General features: G+C 40.7%; 1 protein-coding gene across 6 annotated transcripts in view; it reads right to left on the reverse strand.

The window, feature by feature from the left end:
- mid1 (midline 1) overlaps positions 1 to 24902 on the reverse strand; it is a 28417-nt gene extending 3515 nt beyond the window's left edge. For 2 of the 6 annotated variants that reach the window (XM_030081078.1, XM_030081079.1), the window contains exons 1-6: positions 24812 to 24900; positions 7562 to 8283; positions 2573 to 2668; positions 1848 to 1955; positions 365 to 513; positions 147 to 274 (exon numbers count right to left, since the gene is read on the reverse strand). In XM_030081078.1, coding sequence (XP_029936938.1) covers positions 147 to 274; positions 365 to 513; positions 1848 to 1955; positions 2573 to 2668; positions 7562 to 8227 — 1147 coding nt within the window. In that variant the 5' untranslated portion in view covers positions 8228 to 8283; positions 24812 to 24900. Of the gene's footprint in view, positions 1 to 146; positions 275 to 364; positions 514 to 1847; positions 1956 to 2572; positions 2669 to 5781; positions 5842 to 7561; positions 8284 to 10076; positions 10410 to 12663; positions 12686 to 14590; positions 14730 to 24811 lie in introns of those variants that run through there. The other 4 variants (XM_030081074.1, XM_030081075.1, XM_030081077.1 and 1 more) reach the window with 4 other exon arrangements.

The raw sequence follows: 24902 nt of genomic DNA on the forward strand, positions 1-24902 counted from the left end.
TGTCCACAAAAGTATCTAAAATTACAGTTCTGAACGAGCATAATGGTGTGTCTAATTTTCTAAAAATTATAGGTAAAACAATCTGATACCACAGTCATTACTGGGAGGAATGAAACTGGGTAAAACCCTACCCTCCCCCATTTCACCTGTGAGGTAATCCAGGCTTTCTAGCATTTTCTTCTCCCTTGTGAAGTCCAAGGCAAAAGTATCAAAGGTGTCATTCAGGTTAATTTCTGGTATCAGGATTTGAGATGATGCTGTTGCCATGGACACCCTGTAATACACAAAGCCCACCATTAGACGCTGCCATAATGTGTCAATCCATTACTGATAGTGTTGCAATTCACGGCATGTGTTCCCTCACCTCTCACAGATGCTTTTGGCTGTTTGCAGGAAGCGAGCATGGTCTGTCTCCTTGAGGGTTTGGTCGGCCTGAGTGATGAGGGAGGAGGACCTCTCGATACACTGCTTGCAGCTGGCTATCTGCTGGGCTAGTTTCCTCAACCTCACAGCCTGGAAAGAAACAAGGACACGCCAAATAGCCCAGTAGATGACACAGGTCAATGGTTTTCACACTGGGGTCCAGGGACCACCGGGGGTTCTTGAGAGGGTCACAGGGGGTCATCAGCAAAAGCAGGCACAGAATAACGTTCATGACATTTTCTGGAGGTTAGAAAAACAAGGAAATGTGGCTAGGGATTTCTGTTCTGATCATAATTTATAGTGATTCTAGTTTGATTTGACCTTTGCTATTTCTCTACCCAATTTTAAAAATTCTATAAAAAGGGGACTGCTTAGGTCAAAATTCCCTCAAATGGGTACTCGAGGTCTGTTGTACATCTATTTTGTGGTTTCTTACCATGAAAAATGATTGGGAACTCCCGACCTATGTAACCAATGGACTAGTTACTGAGCATGCATTTCCCACAGCAAGAGCCACCCAAGATACATTAGAGGGGTGATGAAATACTGACTTTTTTTTAACCCATTTGCCAGTGTTATTTAACAGTTTTGTCCTGTCCACAAATTATTATAAATGGTATCAACTTGGTATGGTAATGTTTCTGGGATTAAAATGGAATCCCCCTGAGTTTTCCATTGACCTCAGATGTGGATTTCTCAAAGCGCCCCCATGACATTACTATGGTAACCAGACCCTCCTGTCCATCCCCTTGGGGAGGAGCCTGCCCCCCATTGGCCCAGAGGCAGAATGCAGCCTCAGAGCCTGACAAGAGGCACGGGGCAAGGAAGGAAACAGTGCTCCTCCTGAGAGGGGGATCACAGGAAGCAGGGCTGATCTTTCTCTGACACTGAGCATGGCACAGCATGCCACAACCTCTCTAATGGCATCTAATGGGGGAAAAGGGAAGGGAAACGATTCAAGAGGCAAAGCACATTCACTTGAAACGCATGGACACTGTGCCAAAAGTGCTCCATAACTGTTAGCAAGAGGACTGATACTGAGCACAGGACAAACAATACTATTAGCTCTGCAGTCTGGAAAGTCTTTCAAAGCAATGAGCTGACAAAACTAATATCTTGAAATAAGTATACCAACGCAAATAAAATCATGTATCCAAACAAATCTATTTGCCTACTGAAGTATATTATTGCCACTGTATCTTTTTTTCAGACAGCTCTAACACTATATCTACTACAGTACAACACACACCCTTCTCTGAGCCTAAGGGTGAGAAAGTGAGGATGAGTGAATCTGTGTGGGCCCAATCTGAAAGCCAGACAGACATTAAAAAACATCAATGCAATTGACATTTTCCCTACAACTTTGCTCCGGTCAACAAAAGAAGAGGACAGGTCATGAAGAGGACAGAGGTGATAAACAGTACCTTTCCCTCCTTTATTTTGGCAGCTATGATTTGTCTTCTCTGCTGTATGATATCAATCAGCAGGTCGCATTCTTCAAGTAGCTTGTTTTCTTGTCTCGATGCATTTAACTAAGGAGGGCAAGAGAATAAATAATAAGAAAGTTAATAATAGCAGTGTTTGGTCATTGAGTCGCTTTGACAATATGGAATTGTACACCATTGCATGGTCATTAAAGCAGACTGCATATGTCATTAATAGCATAATTGAATTTGTGCAAGCCCCAAGTGAAAGGAAACACTGCATTTCACACAAAATATCTATCCTTTTGTCCCTTCATAACCTTGTTTGTTAAGGTGAAATCACAAACAAGATTTAATACACAATGGTGGTCCTTCAGTTTATTAATATGACAGGCCTTTTGGGGAGGGACACCAGGCCCACTGGATGTACAAACATTAAACCAACAATGTCTTTTATCTTCCTCGGACTACATTTGCTCTGAAACTGCTCAGCCTGATACAAACTGAGTGCAACGATTATTAACATACAGTATTTTGCAGTTAATCTTGCCAGGATGATGAAAATATATTTTAAAGCACCATGATTGCACAGATATAGTGATTCATCATTGTCTCAACGACAGCAGTGGCCTTCTTGAAAGAAATGTTTTTATTGGGTTGTTGCCCATGAAATGCCACAGAGACTGGGAGCCATTACCTGCGCGGGAGCAGATAAACAGCCTTACCTCTACATGTTGGCAGGTCTGGATAAGTTTGCCCATCAGACTTTCCAACTCACTGGTCCTCTTGATTAGGCTGCTGAGGTTGGAATCCAAGGCTTGCTGCAAAACAAAATTGACAAGCAATATTTCATTACGCATTGTCCCTTATCAAATTGTAAACAGCTGAATAAATCTTGTAGGAGAGGGAAGGGAACGGGATCACAAGGACCACACTGGGTCCAGTGGAACAAGCAGGGAAGAGCTAACAGAGAACATTGTCACTGGATATGATTCACCACATTTGGTCTCTGATCAGTTTACAGCCCCCCCAAAGCCTCCCTATGTGCCAAAGACCCCATCATCATCATGCTGCCTGCTGAGGCCACAAAGCTTAGAGTGACACAGCAGAGCATCTGCTATTTGGGCAACATACCCTGGCTGCGTTAATCACCCACCAGTGACTCAGATCAAAAGCCCATGCTTGGAACCTGATAACTTTTTGTAATTGGGTGGCAAGATGTCTGTGTACTATATTGATACAATACATTTGTTTTGATGTAAAGGGTTATTATTTTAGGATTAAAGTGTGCTGTCCTCCTTGTAATGATTTTGTGAAGCACACACACAGGCATGAGGATGATCAATGCCAACAATTAGATATATGAGAGGTTTACATGGTAAACAGCAAGTAATCCTAGGTGAATTTAATATTCCATTCCACTCAGTTAATTAAATATGTGATGCCTCATTATGATAAAAACAAGACCTTTGCATTACAGAAACTTTCCCCCTCAAAAATGTGAAATTTATTGGGAACACTTCCAAATCATGTCTTTTTTTTTTTTTTTTTTGATATCATACCTCTTTGCAAATTTCCCTTGCAAATAGTTTGAATCCCACTGATAAGAAAACAAAAACAAAACAAAACAAAACAAAAAAACAGATAAGCTATAAAGGTATCTCTGAAATCAGTTTAGCAAACAGTGGGGCGAGCTCTTTCAGGTTAGACGTTCCACATTGCAATTTCATAAGGTGTAGCCTCAGTGTGCACCAAAATAGAAGACGTTTTATTTAACTGCTCTCACAAATATGATTTATTTATATGGAAGCGGAGGTGATGAAAGCCATCTGAATCGCTCAGTAGAAGGTGCAGGACAGCGCCATGCCTAGCTCTGACTTCCTGACAACAGAGTTTGAAAAATGTCTGCAGTGTGGCTCAGGAGACACGGCACACACTGAAAATAAAACTGATGAAATAGTTATTGAGACTCAAACATGTACCCTTGAAACTCCTCTAGAAGATTGTTGTTCAAGATGAGAGAAGGCAACACAGGAGTTAAATGTTCAACTCCAAAAATCTAGTTATTGTAATAAATGTTGATATAGTGCTGACCTAACTGCCAGTGCACCATGTTAATAAGGCAGGTGCTTTTTACGATCCTCCATGAATTATAAATCTATAACACATATCTTTTTAGTTAAATTCGAGATGGCAATTCATGACAGCTTTACAGTCAAGACAGTGGACACATATTGAATATAATCACTGTTTAACATTACTCTATGTACTGAATTAAATCCAGACCCTCTACTGTGTTCATTTGACAAGAAGGCAAAAAATGTATTTCATAACATATAGAATATTCTACTTTAACAAGTGGCACTGAAAAACATATGAAACATACATAGGATAGATTTTTCAGAGAGGTATATTTACATTATTGAGTGGATGGATATTACATAACAGTGCGGGTATACAAGAATAGCACATTATGATGGGTATTTCTCGATCAAAGCTTTAGCTGACCTCCCAAAAAGTGCGAATAATTGGCAGACCGACAGTACCACGGAGCCTGTGATGTTCAAAGGGAAAAATTATAAACACTAGTACTGTATAAAATTACAGACGTTGCCAGTGGATAAAGTTTCAAATGGCACAGGATAAAACTCCATACGCTGACGGTGACCCGTCAGGTCTACGAGAGGAAGGAAGAGAAACTGGCCAAACCAAAGGTGTGGGACCAAAAGCATTCCCATTCAAAAGGAAACTGCTATTCTTTCCTCTCATCAGTTTTAAATGACTTTAGGAAAAAAGACCTCCATCAGAGGGAACTGTCTAAACACAAGAGAGGCATTAATATGGCAGGAGAAACTATTTTTCAGGTGGACTGAGAAATCCAGTACACCAAAGATGTTAGAAGAAATAAACTCTCCCTCTCTCACACGCATTTCCTCTCACTCTTTCACTAAATAGACCAGTGATATCCAGCTTGGCAATACATCAGTAGTCTTTAGTCTATTTTTTTTCTTTACACACAATATGTTAGACAAAGACAGAGTGTACAACTTGCATTTTTTCTCAGTAAACTTTTCTTTTTCTATTTATTAACGCAAAATGAACCCATCTGTTCCCAATCATTAAGAATAGCTCTAATATTTGGCCAGGATAAACAATTGTTCAGGACAGAGCCACCTAGGCCCTGTCCTATGGCCCGTAAAAACAACCATAGTCTAAGATGGGAAATGCTGTTTGCTCTCTCACTTGAGGCTTGAAAGAATTATTTAATTATGCAGTCAACAAGGTATGCAACCACAGTGTACTGAAATTAAGTTGAACTTATGGAGTGTATCCTGGTGTCAATAAAATAATCAATCCAATCATCCTAATGCTTGAAAAATGCAACTAACTAACTGATACTATACACCAGAGAGGCCAAAACATAGCCAAGAACAATCTATTAACGAGAGAAAAATGAGAGAAGAGTGTTGCTTTATCGTCTCTTGCAGAAGTACCGTAAGTTCATGGAAACAATAACAATAAAAAAAAAAAAAAAAAGCATTTGTTAATTTAATTCATCTGGATCTGCCGAGGGGAATTCCCAATGTCATTTCATCATCTGTGAGATGAACTTACAGTACAGTACATGCACACTTCAGTACAGTATGTACCTTAACTGTTAAACTGATGACTGCAAACACAGCAGACTCCTAAAGTAGAATACAGTACACAGAGATAACCAGCAAACTGCATTACATGTGTCTCATTGCCTTCTCTGTTTAGCTAACCATGTTTACATCAGTGTGGCATGTATTTGCTCCTGATATTTTCAGAGGGTGACAAAATGAGTAAGAAAAGCCCCTTCAAAAATGACATTCAGATTTAGGCTACTCTGTCAGATAAATTTGTCTCTGAATGTGGAATTGGGAAAAAAAAAATGATGCTGTAAGATCACCTGGTCTGCCTCCTGGTCTGAATGATCACTCCACTCACTGAGATAGCGGCCAGGAGATTTCTGCACAATGACAGCATGATCAAACAAAGGAGACAGGTTAAGACTGATGCTCTGACCTAAATTACCAAAGCGTTGCCAAAGATTACTGCACCCCAGTCTCACTGTGACCAGGCATTGTGAGGGAAAAGGAACAGGCACAAAGGGGTTTTGGATGTCATTTTTGGAACACTAAACCCCCTTTTGTGAGTCATGCATGAACAATGTGGGTATCTGTGAAAATAAGGATGGTCTTAATTTCAGTCCCATGCAGTAAAGACATGCAGTTCTTAAAATAGACCTTAAGATGAACTTGAGCAAATTTAATAATGGAATAATCCTGAACACCTAAATCTGGTAGACCGAGTTACAGACATGTTCAGTAATGAAAAAGTAAATCATTGTGATCATTTGAAAAAAGAATTCCGCCTCGCTTTTACACGGGTTAAAGCTAAACGGTAATTTCCATGAGAAAGGCTTAATAATAAAAGTCAGCTGCACGGTTGCCTTGTAATAGACCATTAAATGGTCCCATGAGGTTTCTGGAGCCATGATAGAGTCCCATGGCGTGTGTTGGCAAAATACTGACCCACAAAGACAAAATCTCTCTCCAATGACAGAAGCCCATTCAAGTCTAAAATGGAAGGAATGCATGGGCACCTTTTTTGTATGTTCCAGCTAACAGCGTCTTCCTCTGCCTTATTAATGTGCGCCCATGTGGTGAAAGTGAGCAGTTTCACTTAACCTAAAACCCTGAAAGCAATCTCTTTTTATTGACTGTAATTACATTTAAGACCCTCAAAGAGACAGGGTCTCTGACTGTTTCAAAAAGCTGTTGCATCCATTGTTCATTATTCACATGTATGTAATGCTCATGTATTCCTTACTGTAAATTTACTCTGAATAAAGAAGTCCAATAATGATACTTGTATTGCCATAAATAACTAATCGCATGGTGAATTCCTTTAGACTGGTGTAATCTAATACAATAAGATTGCTTTAGAAAGTAAGCATAGATATTATATTCAACTGCGTCGCTATAAAATAAGTCTATATGTATGTACTATCGTGTATTTAGAATTATCTTACAGAATATTTCAGCGTTGTTCCAGTCCGTTATGGCAAACAATGCTTCCAACTTTCCAGGAAATTATTCAGTTCTTACATATTTCTACTTACAAGCAACATTATATTCTATTGACTAATTGCCCGCTCATCTGCATGAAAAAGGATTGGCTTCTCTCTGCTCACTGGTGTGGCTGGTTAAATAAATGCTCAATACAGCAACAACAGCCATTTTGACAGTGTATTTAAATTTTTGTACAAGATCTAGTTGCACCATGAAAGGCGATCAATGATGTTAGAAATGTTTCATTATTATTACAACAAATTGATTTGCTGTGTACATATCACCAAAATAATACAGACTGCCAAAATGTATCATTTATGTTGTTAAAGCTGTATGTAATGTCTGTCTCCATGAAGTAAAATATTACTAACATATCTTATAATCATAATTATAATTTGGTGCTAAATTATGGTTTCTTTTTTTATGGCATAGCAGAATTTCTCCATCATGAAACCCAAGCAGCTGAGATTAAAGCCAGTTTGAGAGTTTTGTCGTACAGTGGACAAAAAAACTAAATCATCATCAGACATGTGCTTGTTTTCCAGTGCATCTTAGTGAATATTTAATATTCAAGCTCTACAAACACTCCTCTAACATGCACAGATCATCTCTTACCTTAAGTTTCTCATATCGGTCACTGAGGGCTGCTACTTGGTGGTCCCGGTGACGACCAACCAGTTTACACAAGGCACAGATCAACTGTTCGTCTGTCACACAGTACATGTTGACCTTCTCATCCTCATGCTCCAGACACATAAGCCCTCTCAGGTGGGAGTCCGGCAGGGGCTCAATTAGACGGTGGCCCGTGAAAGGCTTCTTGTTTGGGTGGGTTGCCTTCAGGCACTCGTCGCAGTAGGACACCTCGCAGGTGACACAGGTCTTCACGGCATCCTGTGGCGGGTCCTGCTCACAGAACTGGCATTGCACTCGGTCACTGGGAGACGTCATGGCTTTGCTGTCGGGGATAGCTCGCTCACGGCGGGTCTCGTTGGGAGAGTTAGGTCCACTTAGAGAAGCCTTCTGGTAGCGGTCGATGATGTTCTGCAGTGTCACGTTGCGTTTGAGTCCCTCTAGGCCCCTCTGGTTGAGGGTGATGACATAGCGACAGGTTGGGCACTGGAAGGCACTGATAGACTGGATTGGCTCGCTGGGGGTGCAGTGGGAGACCAGGATGCGGTGGGCGCAGTTAAAACACAGGCTGTGAGCGCAGGGCAAGAGCAGTGGGTCCTCGAAAAGCTCCAGACAGATTGGGCAAGTCAGCTCCGACTCCAGTGTTTCCATCTTCAGGCAAAAGAAAGTGGTGTTGTCAGCGAAATCCAGGGAAGCTGATCAGCTATCTGCAAAGATGACATAAAAATGAATTAGAAAAGAGAGAAGCTGTGTTCAGTTCAGTTATGAAAAGGGTTAAACTGCGGGGGGTTGTCAACTTTCCCTGAGTAGAAATTAATGAGTGGCCCTGCAACATGTCCACTCAGGGAACTGCAGCTTATTTGGTTAACTCGAGAAGGACGAGTGAATAAAAATGATATCATGCATATTCTGTCTTTATTATCAAGTGTTTTATAATGATAAAGACAGAAAAGATAATCATCTGGACTAAAAATATTCACATTTACCAATATTATGTAAATATTTGTAAGAGATCACTTATTATGGAAATGAAGCAAATACATAGCAGAAAAAAAGCAAGCAGACAGGAAAATACACAAACAAACAAACATGAGAACATGCTCTTGAATATGATATTATATCTCAGAATAGTGTATGGGTTATTTTAGTGATGTAACTCACAGAATGCAGCAGTGACTCATTTTATTTGGCGTAAGAATAGTCTAGCCTTGTCTCCATGTGTTTCTCTCTGTAGTGTAATGCGTAGGCCAGCAGGCCAGTGAGGACTGACAGCTCAGTGAAGCAGAAGTCTATTGCCTTGCCTTCTCATGGCTGGGGCTGCACACTATCACAGACACTAAGCCTTTGTTCCAGGCCAGGCAGACACCCCAGCTGCGAGTGGACGCGGTGTGCCCACAGCGTCTCCCTGCATGAACTCTCTACCTCCACTCATTATGTGTGAAGAAGGCAAAAGCTCATTACCAGGCCAGTCGGCCACAAGTAGCCTTTTGAAGTTGCGAGGATACAGCAATTACCTCTAGGCTACAGACCTGGGTTTGTTCTTCCTATTCTATTCAAATCCGCGGAGGCATCTGACTATCCCACTGTACTGTACAAGACAAGAGACAATTGTTGCACTTGTCTCCAGTGTCTGTGATGCATCTGTGGGCCTTTGTTTCTGCACTATTGTGTTCTTCGCACACAAAGCGCCAAATGCAGGTGTCTACTTGCTATTTCTGGGAATCAGAAATGTTCCCCCTGCTAGGAAAGCCAGCCAGTTTGGAATTCTGATAACACAAAGCCTTTTGGCACCAACATCATACTTTCATAGCCTTGATTTTATTTTTCATCAATTTATTCTCTTTAACATTTCAGGTATTTATTTATTTATTTATTTTTACCAGGCTCAGTTTAATGGGTACTTGTCTGAACATCTATTTAGAAATCTTAACTGTATAATAATACTTAATTAATTCATAATAATACTTAATTCATTCATGCATTATGCAAACAGCCTAAAATCCAACTCATTTCAGGGTAACAGTAAAAACTGTGGCACATTTAAATGCAACAACTTCCAAATTTTTCAGATCTTTACATGACTGCATACCCCAAAAGTCCACATTTTTATCCAGTCTTTTTATTAATTTAACTTATGACCTACAAACAAATATGACATTATTGTAACAAAGTAATGAGTGACTACGTGCAGTCACTGTACTCGCAGCTCTTAGTCCAGGTACATAATTAATTTCTCACTCAGGCGGGCTGAGTAATACTTCCTAAATACAAAAAGAATAAAGAGCCTTGTATGAAGAGCACAATGCAAAGCTACAAAGTAAACTAATCCTAAGCTCCTGTGTCATCATCTCCTGTTTAAAAAGAAAAAGCCCTGAAGTTACAAACAGCTTGTAAAATAACACTATGGCAAAGAGCCATTGCAGGCTGCTTAATAGCTGCAGCACCTTACAGTACATACTCCTGAAAGCTGTCCCATTCATACACCGTTTACTTTACCCACCGATGGATTTCGCCCCACTTTGCACTGCCGAGACATTTCGGTTGAGGGAAAACTTCTGACCCGAATCATGAAAGTATGTTCATGACAACAAATGCAAAAGCCATAAACACCATCATGCTGTACAAACAGGGGATCCAGATGGCACAAGTCTTCATAAGCCAGTAATCCTGCAGCAGAGCTGTCATTAAGCAAGAGATTGAGCAAGAGGTAGCAAGCACAACAGGAAAAGCTGCCCGACAATTCCAGGAAAGCCAGCTCCACCTACAGTTGGAGAGCTGGCCAGTACTGGAAGTAGAGGGAGAGAGAGGAGAAAGCAGAAAGAGAGAGAGAGAGAGAGAGAAACTGAGAGAGTAATTAAGAGCCGCACATGAGCAGAGTTCTGCAGAACCCAGCCCACGCCCTCACAGGCAGGTTAGTGTCCACTCAGCCCTGCCCATTCAGATTTTCAAAGCGTCAGGATCAGTTTCCAGTTTCCCTCTGTGACCGTCCCTCTGCCTCTCTCCCAGCACAATGCTGCCCTGTACAGTGGAACTTTTCTTGGCGATGCCACCAGGGATTAAAAAACAGAGAAAGCCTGAAGACACAAACGCACACACAGCTGAGAGTGAGCCTGACCGGCAGCAGGACTCATCTGCAACATGGGACAGACATCTCTGATTCCCTCAGCTCCCAACCAACAAGCTGACGTGGATCGGCACAGATTACATCACAGTCTGTTGTCTGTCCCTCCACAGACTTAAAGCGTCTAACATGTCTGCCTCAGGAGTGCAACTATTCAATTCAAATGCACCAGAGTGGCTCTAAATTGTGCAATAAGTTTAAAGTGAAATCATTTCAGGTTTACACCATTCCCATCACTCTCCTGAGAGCTAAAAGTGAAAAAGCCTAAGCATATTCATTGACAGAACAGAATACAAATAAGGATAGACACTACATAACATAATCTGCTATATCCGAGTCTCTGCCAGTTTTCCCTCATGTGGGAATCACAGAGGTACCATCTGCTTACCATGTGCCTCTGCATCCAGCCACACCCCTGCTGGGCTCCATTTGATTTCTGCTGTCATTCAAAAGTGCCCTCAGTGTAAATATCTTCGCTGACAGACAGATACACACTGTAGATATTAAAGAGGAGCCCAAGTTCAGACAAAGCAGTGGGTGTGAGCTACACTGCCTGGTAGATGAGCATGGGAATGTAAATGGCATTCTCCAGGCTTCTTCTAAAGCATCCAACTGAGAAGGAATGCCCTCTTTAGTGTCAGGGGAGCAGCAAGGGGCTCATCAGCATGTGTACACTTTTGAAGAGAACCATAAAAAGGAACCTAATGAGAAAACCTATAGATCTTGGTTTGATACAACATCCAACATCCACATGACATTTTACACTGAACACAAGTATTCACAAGTCAAGTAGACTGCAAATTTCTAACTTGACAAGCTGTTTTTGTGTTGCTGTCTGATGTGAACGTGGGCTGTTGTTTATACACGCATGGAACAATAAAAAAATTATATGCAAGGCCTCGTGAGCCAGATTTAGACCAAACAATAGCAAGCCAAGGCTGCAAGAGTACAGTGTTTAGTACAGTAATTGTCATCTATGGCCAGAGAAAATTTTAGGGTACAATTATATTTAATCATCTACTTATATTCCCCTCTCTTGAAATATTTACAGCATGATTTCTTTACAGTGGGATATTTACGGTTGCTAAACTGCAGAACGATAAACAAAATGGTGAGCATGAACAGGATAACCTCTCTTAAGGCATATGAACTTACAGCGCTGTGTGTGGCTTTGTTAAACAATGAACTTGAAAGTAATTGGTCATTTAGCAATGAAAAAAATACAATGTCACAGATAAGAAGACAATTTCCTGTTGAAGCACTTTCTAATCCTTTTGGTTGCACTCTTTTATCGCCCTTAATGATGGCTGTGATCCATGTATTCATCAATGGAGAGACTGTGGTTGCTCTTTCTCTTCTTTCCTGGGGCAGACACCTAACATGTTTATCTGTAATCCTGTCTTCACAGCGTAGCTGTGACCAATGTGTGGCCTGTTGCTGCTCCCTAAAGCAGCCAGCTCAATGCAGCGGCCCACTCACACCTAATGTGATTTACAGCTGTGGCAGCACAAGCCAGATGATTAGACAGGCTTTAATCTGCCTGCCCGATCTGCAACCACACACATTACTATGATTAATAGCCGGGCCTGACCAACATTAAAATTGTTACTGAGGACAAGTTAATCACAAACCTACATATTTGTCTTTGGCCCTCATCTGTCAAGTGTTATGGTTTTATGTTTTTGCTGGACAATTAATGAAACAATCAGTTTTCATAAAAGCTGAATGGAAGCAACAGACATGACTAAAAATAAAGCATCAGTGAACCTCTTCCATAATGAAGATCCAGAGGAAGGTAAACAGCTTGAAGAAATGTTCTGATAATTTACAAGGTGCAGTGAGTTTCTTCAAAGTGATTAATGATTAGAAACAAAAGGATTTTGCCCGGTGACTTATCAGAAGTAACCTAAGTTGTGTCTTTGTAACTCCAGCCAAACAAGTCCACCCCCACCCCCCGTATGCTTACTGGCAGGCTGGTGTCTCTGCTGCACAGGTCATCCTGGTCAGTAATCAGAACCACCAAACTCTCATTTCCTCTCTGCGGCTTGGCAGGTGGCATCAGCAGGAAAATACTGTATTCTTTCCACAATCACATGAACTTTTACAGCCTGTGGCTAGCACACGGCAGTCACGATAAAAGAAACGCTTTTAATCACGGATCTACAAAATGGTGCTATTTTTATATTTCACATCATTTGTCAGGAAAACTGCCAAACGTCTTCCAAAGTTATGGAAAACATCCGAGGTAAATTGTGCATGCATTAAATGTGCACCATGTAACGCAAGGTGTAATTTCATGTCAACAAATGTTTTTTTTTTTTTTTTTTCCTCCCCCGTTTTCATGGTGCAAAATATTGTAAGAGCGACATCTTGTGGCCGAATTATAGAATAGCCGCCATGTCACAACTGCTAAATCCTTCATTGAAAAGATACTCCTAAAAAACAAAACAAAACAAACAATTATCTTTCTATATCTATAAAAATGATTTTAAAAGTTATCTATACTTCCTTTGCCAGCTTATGGAGAACCTTCATTGTGTTTGCCAAATAATGCAACACCTACCATGATCTGTATCTAATTCCTATCTTCCTTGTATCCTTGTAATTACATCCACATCACAGTTATTACTGAATAACAATTGGCAAATATTCTATCAGGAGGCTAAAAATAATCTTGCTTATTGTGTTTGACATTCTGTTTGTGAATACAAATATCAGACACGTATAAAAAGGAATCATTGCGGGTGGCACTGCTCCTCTATCCTCTTGCTTATGCATTGTCTGGCCCAAACTATTCCCCATCTACTCTCCCCAAAACGAGTTTCAATTGATCATTCACCCAATGTGATGACTCTTTTTAAAACTTCCACATGTGTTTCCATGGTGACAGCTTTATGTCTATTTACCAGATAGGGATCAAAGGAAGCCTGGTCTGGTGGGAAGATGTCTAACATTCTTCCTCACAGGGAAGAAGGCAAGTTACTAATTAATGAGGGAAACCCCAGACCCAACAGCAATGCCTCGGTTGTAATCTTAATTAGCAACACGTAACATGTCTAGCATGTGTTTCAATGGAGTCCTGTCAAAACGTGTATGCAGATGTAATTGCCAATGAGCAGTGGGAGAGGCAGCAAGTGGAGGGTGGGGGGGGGACTTTAAACTGTGTTGTATAATCTTATCAGTGAGGTAAATGGTATTTGTATTTAAGGGAATAAAGGCTGTTTTTACTTCCCTCATGCTGTAATTTATTTCTCTGGTTTAACTAACACTCATAAAATCTTCTATAACAGTAATGGGCATACCAAAGCAAGATGGCATTTAACTTTCAGAATGAGAAAAGAATAGAGAATGTGTAATCACAGTGCAGACATCCTGCATTGCCAAGAGAGCGATTATTTATTTACCAACAATTTGACATTTTAATTAGCGTTGACATTTTAGCTGTATTCTGCAAATGCCATGCCTGATGAGGGACAGTTCATTTTACTCCTGACTGCTCCCACTCCTGAATGTTTACATTCTAATTCTTGGGAAGGGGCCAATGTATCACTCTATATAGAGTTTGGAAAATCCAGTGAATACCTGAGTAGCAGCTTTTACACAAATCTGTTTTTTCCACTCTCACTATGTGTGGGTGCGTTCTTGGAGAGTTTTAATCACAGCAGCCCTCTTGGCCCTCTTACTTAGTCACCACATCCCTTCAGTATGATTCAGTTCAAAACATGATGGAGTCTGTGAATGCAACACGGCAAAACAACCACAAAATTTGAGCCCTGCCTGGACGCTTAGTAACAGGAGATGACTCAGTGTTTTGGTTGCTAAACATGCAGGCACAGTGATACAAAATTCTCACTGCAAGCAAATGGACCCCTATAAGTTAGGAGTTGTCTTACCTGCCACATGATTACATCCATAAACAGGCAGGAGAAGAAAGAGCAGTCTTTAAAGTTTAGTCAGTGTTGGTACTAGTGCTCTACGAGGCTGGTCCACTGCAGTGGCTCTTCATGTGTTTCTCCTCACTGTGTCACTCTCTTATGTGAGTTTCTGACCCTCTAACCCTGTTCTCTCAGCCTATTGAAAAGCAGCAGGAGGGTTGAAACTGTCCACCCTTTCTCTCCTTTCACTGAGAATTGTACCTAGTCCATCTCGCCACAGTGGGCTGCAAATTGTTGCATTAGCCAATCATGTGGAGGGGGCAGGACTTCTGCTGGGTAGGTCTACCAGTCAAACTACTATCAGAGCATGGAGCATTGCCATAACTCTCAACACAGCGTTTCTGTGATCCTGAAATAAACATCCTCCAATGGCACACCTCAACAAGAATGAAACACCTTTAAAAGCATAAACAGCACATTTCTTTAAGTTTTGACCACATAAGTATAATTATATTTACAGCTACAACAGATAACAACCTCAGTCAGGCTAAAGCGTCATCCCCATCAAAGCTACTGCAGATTATGACAGCTGGATGTTTGTTCCATGCCGAAGGCGAAACTCAATACACCCAAATTAGACGGTGCATAACCAAACGCGCTAATCAATGATGTCATTATCCTCTCCAGAATTAGACAAGTGTGACCGAGACAGCAGCTCGCTAAACAAGCAACTGTGGATGAGGAGTCTACATCGGCAGACTGACAAATCTATTAGCTTAAGTGTATCTGTGTTATTCAAAATAACAACAATGTTCTTTTGCTGGAATCCATAATCCATGCAGGAGCTTATGTTTAACTTTCAAACAAATCCACAGCAACCTTTTTTTTTGCTTAAAGCGATCACACCCTTTTATTTCCCGTGTGAATGCTTTCATTGACATGGAAACATACAGGAATTTACTGTGGTTGAAAAAGTTGACTCAGATAGTGTTGAAAGTTATCTTAGATTGCTGGCATGTGTTCACCACTCTGTGGTTGTGTGGAAAAATGCTGCCTACACAAACATGCGCTGCCTGACATGTTTGGCAACAGCACAATGATGCTAATCACATAAAGTTTGATCAACCCCAAGCCTCGGACTTGAGCTCATGCTCGTTGCTTAATCCTGACATGTGAAGTCTGTTGTCATCAGTCATACATTTCCTGAGATGGCCTTTGTCAGTGACATCATGTCAGTGCTTTTTATATTGGTGCCTCACTGTAAAGCAAATGTTTATCTTGCACCGCACAATATCATGGCACCAGGAGTCAAGTAAAGCAGATTGATGTGAGTTTGTAGCGACTCACAGCCCCTGCCAGAACTCCTCGAGTTTCAGTTTTGCCTGCAGGGTTCAATAAAGTACAAAGAGAAATGTGAGAGCTATGAAAATAACTCAGTTTCCAAGGTATATTGAGGGTGATAATTGGTTGAAAAATTACATATAATATGTAATAACCTAAACACACTAAAATCGTTATTGCTTCAGTATATTTTCAATAGTGATTGCACCAGGCACGTAATGTGCAGAATGAAAACACATGCATGCATGATGATCACAGAGTAATGTAACCCATTTTTAAACATTTCTGCAGTGTTTAAGAAGGATACAGTTCTATCTTAAAATCTCAGAACAGCTGTCAGAGCTGTTCATAAAATCTTTGGTACTAACAGTGGTTACATCTTAAATTAGTTAAAAAATCACGGATAGAATATTTCACAGTAAAAATAAATAACTAAATAAAGAATGTGGTTCATGCAGATAAAAACAACAATCATAGCTAAATATATTCTTTGACTTCAACTTTTTCATTTTAATTTTTTGTTGAATAAATTGCACTAAATTATACGATTATGCTTTCTGCATAACTAGAGATACTAAATACAAAATTTCTATCAGTGCAAATGCCATGCAGAATAATGCAAATCTCAAATTAAAAAGGAGATGTTCATTTCAGTGTGAACACATTTTCCCAATGTAATTTCCACTAAATACTGTATGTGCTTTTATCTAAAAATAACCGTCTTTGTAATGAGTTCACACTAACACATAGACTTCAAATAAGAGAGCAGCGCTAAATGTCACATATTGGAAATACAGAGCCATGGGATCATCCCTTACCACGCAGTCCGTTAGCTAGCCAGTCAGCCAGTCAGTCCATAGTCTGGATGACAGATGAGCATAGACCTAATGCTTGGGAAGAGAGTTTGCAGAAAACACCAGCTCGCCTCAGAAGCCTCTCTTTAGCTGCTACTTTCTGCCTGGGCTCCGCTGCTTCCTCTGTCTCACCACTATCTCTGAAATTCTCCTCACACAGCCACTTCTTCTGTAATCCCTCTCTAAAGGAAGCCGAGTCTGCTCCAAATGGCTCAAGCAGGCACCGACTTCTCAGGCTTTTCCTCTTTGTGTTGTTTTGTTGGCTGGGATCATTAACTTAGTCCCATGAGAAGATGGGAGGTAAATAAGCCCCCTGCTTCCCGTGGGAGGCTGTCAATCAAAACTGATGATGAGGTGGTGAGGGGGTGCTTTAAGCTGCCAAGGAGACACCCCTGATTGGTCATTAGGGAACAGAGGTGCCCTGCATGACAAATGGGAGCATAAGGATGGATGGGCCTGGAGAAATGCTCAGCTGAGATTACTTGCACATTGTAAATAGACTTTTATGCAGCTTGCTCATTTGCATGGCATTCAAAAGATAATAAAGCCATGAAAATGGTTGAGTAATCAAAGTTAACATGGTAAATACTTATAAAAGACAGCTGAATTCATTAAAATGCAGTTAATATTGTCCATGACAAAATCAGTAAATATTTAGTGTCAACCTAGATGATTACAACATTTTTAAATGGCTGGTTGGTACAGTTTGGAGACTCAGTAGGGGGATCGGGAGGAAAGTCTAAAGCCTTCGTTGCCATGGTGGTTTGCAAGAGCAATGGTGCATCTTGGCACATGAGCCAAATGCCACTCTAATCTTTTCATAGCCAATCCTTAAGCTCTCTCTTCACAGCCGGCTTGTCTCTCAGTTGGGCCTACTGCTGTCTGTCACTCTGCAGTTCTTCCCAGCGTCCGATGCCTAACTGAATTCTGGTGCATTTATTTTTGAAGGCAATGCAATTTGTAAACAAAAGACACTGTGAACAAGACAAGAATACCTGAGAAGGGTCTTAGAGGGGTCATTTTGCTCCCACTGACCCTGACAAAACTCTTGACAAGTTAGCACAGGGAGCGACAAAAGACAAACTAAATGGCACTGAATGGGGTGCATACCTCCATCAACATTATGCAACTGTCAAGATATGCCAGCTCCATATGTCAGATTTCCCCTAAAGGTTAATGTTTTTTCCCTGCTGCATAACCAGCTTGTTTGCATACATTTTCATGACTGTACCTGGAATAAATGAAATATAAACACACAAGACATGCCTATTCTAATTCTGGCCACTTTTGAGCATTTTGCAGAGCTATCACAACACCTACCAATCAAAATATCGGGTTATTTGTTTACTGACCATTAGTGGTGCGTGAACAAATAACCATTACCACTGAACCAAATTTGGGACACATTTGCAGGGCAGTTATATCTAAACTAAATGAGGATCTGTCTCCCCTTATATCTGCTGATAGGCACATACAATTCCGTGGTGTGACATGAATCTATTTGGAGGTTACATGTTTTTTTTTTAGTAAAAAAAAAAAAAAAAAAAAAACACGCTCACTTCTACATCCCTTCTACAGCTCCCTTTGATCAGTTAGTCACAGTTCTTCTTTGCTCCTTGCCCAAGTTTGGTACAAATCCATTTCTAACTTTTTGAGATACCCTAGGAACAGACAGACAAACAGATGGAATAGGGCAAAAATATAACCACTGTCCAATTTCAGTTGGCGGAGGCAATTACGTGTGGCATTCAGTGTGCTTCCAATGCCAGTTTTGTCCCACATACATGGTTGTACGCCGGATTTAAACACAGCATGGAATGCATCAATTTTCCCTTTCTTGAGAAAAATATGCTCTATAGGACACAAACACACACACGGCAATACTAGATGATTCTTCTTGACTCACCTTTCCACAGACATATGCCTCCTCACCACTCTCTCGCTGTGTGTAAAACTGTAATTTACAACACCAAGGAATTCTACAAGGCAGTGTTGGATGTCTTCCAATATTGTTCTTGTGCTAAGCCATGCAGTGTAATTAAAAATTTCCATTACATAATTGTCTCTCGACAGACTTTTCACTGAAATAATGATTAATTTAGATTAATTTCCACTCCAGTAAAATCCCATAAAATTTTAGTTGAGTTTAGATGGCATGGTGTGGCCACAAGGTCACTTGAGGCCAGCGCTTTGAACTGGCGAAAATAGTTTGCTACGACAAGGTCAGGTCCAAAGTTACACCCCTTAGGAGCTGTAATAAACATTAAGTGGAAAGTGTCTGTTTCTGTTTGAAACCACTCCAAAGGAACATGTCTGGGCTGTGGTTTTAGGAACTGTCTCCACCTCGCCCACTGGAAACCCAACCTGATCCATGATGCAAACGAACGCACAAAGTTGGTCTTGCTTTCTGGGAGACAAAAAAAAAAAAAAAAAAAAAAAAAAAAGAGAGAAAGAAAAATATTGTGCATACCTGTCCCTCAATTCCATAAATCCATCAAATGTGGCTTTTAAAATCACAACAAATATGATTTCTAGATCAAAACACCTGACATCTACTCCTGTATGTCATGCTGTATCAGCTTAAACCGGGCAGAAATTGACTGCAGTATTACAGCCAAAGTAGTTGATGAAGTAGAGCTAAAAGCTGCATTTTAATCCAATCCAAAGGTTGTGAGGCTGACAGTACAAAATTAATTTCTTCATTATTTATGTATTGTGTTCTTTCTGTAAGTGGCAATCAAGACGCTGGTGTTCTCAATATAATTCTTGTAAAATTACTATCTGAAAATATGTTGTATTATACTGTACATATATTCCCTTATCAATCACTACCAGCGCACAATATACTGAAGAAAATAATCTCTCCAAACAGATGAATATTCATCCCTGCTAAATAAGGCCATTTGTTGCAAGAAGCAATCCTATTGGTCTTGCTTGGCACATCAAGCTGCATTAATTGGAAAAGGAACTGAAAAGACCCAGAAAAGCTGTCCTGAAGGAGCAGATAAGAAGTTGGAACAAATTAGGCTCTGAAATCTGATGTTACATAAACTTTCATTCACACGGGTACAACGACACAGAATTTGTCAAAAGGACCAGGAACATCATGTTCTGGGGTTATATTTGATCTTGTTACTCAGACATATGTAACTGCAAATTATTCATGTGCTAATCAACAAATCCTAAAATTTACATCTGAAGTGTCCAATTCTGGGATGAATTGGATTGTCATGTTGTTCCACTACTTATTTGCTACATTACAAATCTCAATTTACATTATATATTTTATAAAATAAGGTGAACAGCATTAAAACAGTAATAACACTGTGTTATGCAGTATAAAAAGTAGCAGGGAACATTTTCAGTTCAAACCTGACAGTACCACAAGTCACATTTGATTAGCATGAGGACAAACTGGATAAGGTCAAAGCAACTTCACAAGAAATGCCCAGAAGCACAGATCATTACAGCGTTCCCACTACTGGAGATTCAGCAGCCACAGAATAAGCAGTGGGCCTTACTTACATGCTTGGTCCAGGGTGATCCACTCAAACACAGGAGGAAGGTGCAACTCCCACTGACGGCTCAGCTCTCTACTTCAATAGCACATGGATGAGAGTCTAAACAAAACATAGCATCCTGGCTGGTCTCCTTCCTCACTCTTTCCCTCATTTCCAGGGCTCCCCGCCCTGCCCCAGCCCCAGCCCCAGCCGTATGCTCATGCAAGCATAAAACATGCCCAGGAAGCGTCACTTCCACTGGGCCATTTCATGGATACTGCCCCCATTAATGCTGGGGCTGTGCTCATAGGCCTGGCACCCCCCTCTCTGGGGTTGTCTTGCCCCCCCAACCCCCTCTACAATAAGACAAAGGGGTAGCAAATGGGAAGACAAAGGGGGGTGTAGAGACCTTGGGGACCACGTTTTGATGAGTCTCTGACTACATAACCGGGCCGGGAACAGATGGGGTCAGTCTCCAGGGCTCTGCTGCATCATTGCTCTCAACAGCCCCCCTCATACATCCTCACAATAGTTCTCTCAACTACTCAGCAAACACCCTTCATCAGATAATGGATCACAGAAATGCAAGGCAAAGCAAGAAAAAAAAAAAAAAAAAAAGATGCCGTAAGTATGACAACTTTATTAAGTTATGTTTGCTTGCAAGCCTCCAGAAGCTAATCAAAGTAAAGTTTTGCATATCTCATTGCGTTAGGATAGGACACTTTTAGGCTGTAATGAGTGTTTATTTATTATTAATTACATTTAGCCACACATACACAGTGAGACAAGAGCGTCTTGCTGAGTGCAAACACTGATCTAAGGACTGCAAACACTGTTTTCCCATTTGTCTAACTAGGGCAATCCCAAGAAGCCGCTCCTCATTTTGGCAGCACGCATTAGCATGACAACCGGGTACATAGCCTCACCATGGCAAAGGTTCAAAATTTTAATTACTTTGCCACCCTATCAGTATGATAATCTTCCCCAAGGCAAACATAACTAACCAACATGCAACCAATCCAAACATTAACCAAACAAATCACCACATTAACAACAACAGAAGTGCATTAATAGCCAATTTAACTTTCAAGAGAGGCATTATTACACACAACGCAATTTATAATAGAATTCCGGAGCAATCTGTACCCCTCTTAAATGTTATTTATTTAGCAGTGGCTTCCCAAATAGAAATAGTGTACAGGACGCTTGCACAACAACACTACATGTTCCAGTTGCCACGTGTAGTATCCTGTTTTATGATTAGCTGGCATAACATGTTGGACCGTTGCAGGCATTGACCTGGAAATGATTCCTTTCCTCTGAGTATACCACGGCTTTACTGGTGCTGTCGCTGTATCTTTGCTACTGAAACTGCACCTTTCGCCAGACCAACTGTCTCCTCATCATGAGCACCGGCAGCCAAAAAGCCTTGGTCTCAGCTGGTACACTGGATTTTTTTCTCTTGTTTCCAATGTAGTTTCCCATATTTCACTTATTAAACATGTTGAAACGAAGCTGAATACGGCAGATCAGCCCATAAATATCAAGAAACGAAGCTGAAACGAAGCTGAATATGGCAGATCAGCCCATAAATATCAAGAAAATGACACCTGATTCAAGACAGTTCTGAAAACAAATTGATTCACATTGGAAACAAGTGGGATTATCTCATCTCACCAGCAAATTTCTTCACTTTCAACAAAAACAAACAAAAACAAACAAAACAAAAACAAGATTTTAACACTGAGGATGAGACTACATGACTTGTTAAACTGGAGTTTGTTTGTTTTTTTAACAATGTGGTTCAGAAAAAAACTTCAACTCAAACAATGCCACTTAGACACTGCATTTAAGAGATAAATTGTTATACTTTATGCATAAAACACCAACAATTTATTGTTTTGTTGTGAACAGGGCGATTCTTTTTGAAGTTCTGAATCACGGAGGGTTATTATCTGCTTTCACAGGCAGCTTTTAGAATGATTAATGTCAAGCAAGCCGTAACATAAATACTACGAGAACAGGTTATAAAAAATGAAATAAAAATCAAATAAATCCATAAATCATTCAGCAAGAAGAACAGACACATTTTGTGGCTGGAGGCAACACAGTGAAGCACTGTGCTGTCTGACGTTTTCTCATTCAAACCAAAGAGTGAAGGAGTTTCAGGAAAAGTAAGGTCATGTGTTATGTTTAGTTCTCCACCACAGCCCCATAGCCTGAAAGTCTTGGCTTTTATTTTTTTATTTTTTTTTCTCCTTTAAAAAATGTATCCTTCTTTTGAAAGGCTGTGGTGAAAGCCTGCCACATTCTTTGCTGCTTGGAGAAGTCTGTAATTGCTTCCAGCTTCTTAGGGATCCACTAGGTCTCATGGAATAGCACTTTTACATCTTCATCAAGAATTTCCCCTTCACTAAGCTGGACTTTCCTAATCAGATGGTGAATGACTCACCCTACAGCCCCTCATCTAAACCCACCCCGCACCCTGCCCTCAGATAGACGGTCTTAGTCACATCTAGCAGCCACTTTGCAACCCTTGTTTCTCAAGAATTCACCACAGAGGAAAAAAAAAAAGATAAAAATTCATGTTCAAATCTATTATCACATCTCGTGGATATACACCTATATCGTTCTTCCCTCGCACAGTCGGAAAGAGTGAGACACTGCATAAACCAACTTGCTGGGGGGCGTCTGAACATCTGTTGTGGTGCGCTACATTCTTGCGTCCAAGGAGACTGTCAGGGCCCACGGCAGGACGCCAGCTGTTAGGATCTTGGTTGGCTGCATCCAAACTTCTCAAAACACTATGTGCTCACAACAAGCCCTCCATTTTTGGCATTGTTGTCAATTGGAAGCAGTAATTACAGCAATACTGATAAATCATAGCATATAAAACCTATATGTTATAGAGCGGACCTGTCGGTGCCATGTTGGAGGAAGTCATGCAGGTTAAAGGACAGTCAAGATGATGATTTTTCTACTGTAGGTTTCATCGCTACTGCTCAGAACAGCCCTGCACAATGTCCTCACTTTCACTTCATCTCCATGTCAACCAAACATTCCTTTAAGGCGGAGTGGGACACATTCCTCATACTTGGCCTCTGAAGGAGATTCTCTAGAGTTTGAAATGGATTATACATTTGTAGGTTGTTTTCTTCTAGGAAGTGATACAGCACAAGTATTGCCAATGAAAGAATAGCTTTCAGCCACACAATGAAGGGAGTGAATGTTTTTATCTCCCTCTCTCTCACACGCACACTCACACACTCAGCCTCTCTCCTACATTGAGATTCAGCCACCTCAAACTCTTGCCCTGTCACAACAAGCCGGGCCCAGAGAACTCACAGCTGCTGATGGAGCTGGCACTGCTGACCTGGGAGACTGTTTTGTTTATCATCAGGAGGAAAGCACAGCAGAAACAGAGCTATGTAAGGGGCGAGAGAGTAAGGCCAATCCATGATTCACACTTTTTAATGTTGATAAAAAAAAAAATAAAAAAAAAATCACCAGACCTCACCAGACATCCACAGCACTCAGGAGAGTAATAACAATTTTCAAATGAAATGTCTTTCCTGGCCAGTTTATAACATGAAAAAGGAATGTGGACTGAATGGAATTTAATACCGGCAGCACAAAAGATTAATACAGAGAGAAAATACTATAGTTTCAGTCTCTTAAAACTGAAGCGAGGAAGCCGTATCAGAGCAAGAGCACAACCAGATGCTTGCTGAGCATGAGGGAAAGTACTGAAAACCAAAATGAATTCACCAGAGTTCCCTATCCACAGTTATTTGGCACAATTACACATTCTGTCCTTTCTTAGAATAACATGGCATTGCTTCACGTCCCACCAAAACAAAAGTTAGGAGGAAAGCAATGGAGCTCAGTGAAAATCGTATCCACAAAACCCTTTGTCATTGGCAGTATTAAAACAAATTAAAAGACCTGTTGTTTCATTTGGTAGCTGATATCTCTGTGTTGTATTTCACTGGCCTTGTCAGCAGACATAATACATGTATAAACAAGACAAAGCATGTTTTTTGGAGGACAGTACACCCTGCTCTTCCTCCCAATTAACTTTCTCACAACCAAACGGACAACCTTCTTCATATCATTGCAGTGCACATACAATGCAGTGCATTGTTCTTGTTGATGCCTGTGTTTTTGCACACTTGTGCATGCACGCATGTGTGCGTGACTGTGCATGTAGGGTTTGAATAGTACTATGTACAGTAGGAGCACTTAGGATGAAAGTATTGTAATGCATGATTTTGAACAGAGAAAAGTCTATTTCAAGCAATGTTAGACTGTTAACAGACTGATTTTATGCAGAAGATTTAAGTAATCACAGTCATTTTATCTGACTTTACACAAAAGTGCTGGTGCCCTAAAGACGATAAAGAGACTGCTCTGCTCTGTGTGGGATGATTAGCATGGCCACTTTGTAGTTTCAAGATTAAATATTAGGATCTAGTGCTAACCTCAGCCAACACAGGGCCACAAATTGCTTCTTTGTCAGATGTTTCCTTATCTGAGTGTCTTACCTGCTTCCCCATCGTTGCAGTGGTGGGTGTCAGTCCTTGGTGAATAGCGGGCTAATGTAGAACACGACTGTCAGGTAGTCGTAGCTCCCCT

This window comes from Myripristis murdjan, chromosome 21 (assembly GCF_902150065.1).
Source record: "Myripristis murdjan chromosome 21, fMyrMur1.1, whole genome shotgun sequence".
NCBI classification, from domain to species: Eukaryota; Metazoa; Chordata; class Actinopteri; order Holocentriformes; family Holocentridae; genus Myripristis; species Myripristis murdjan.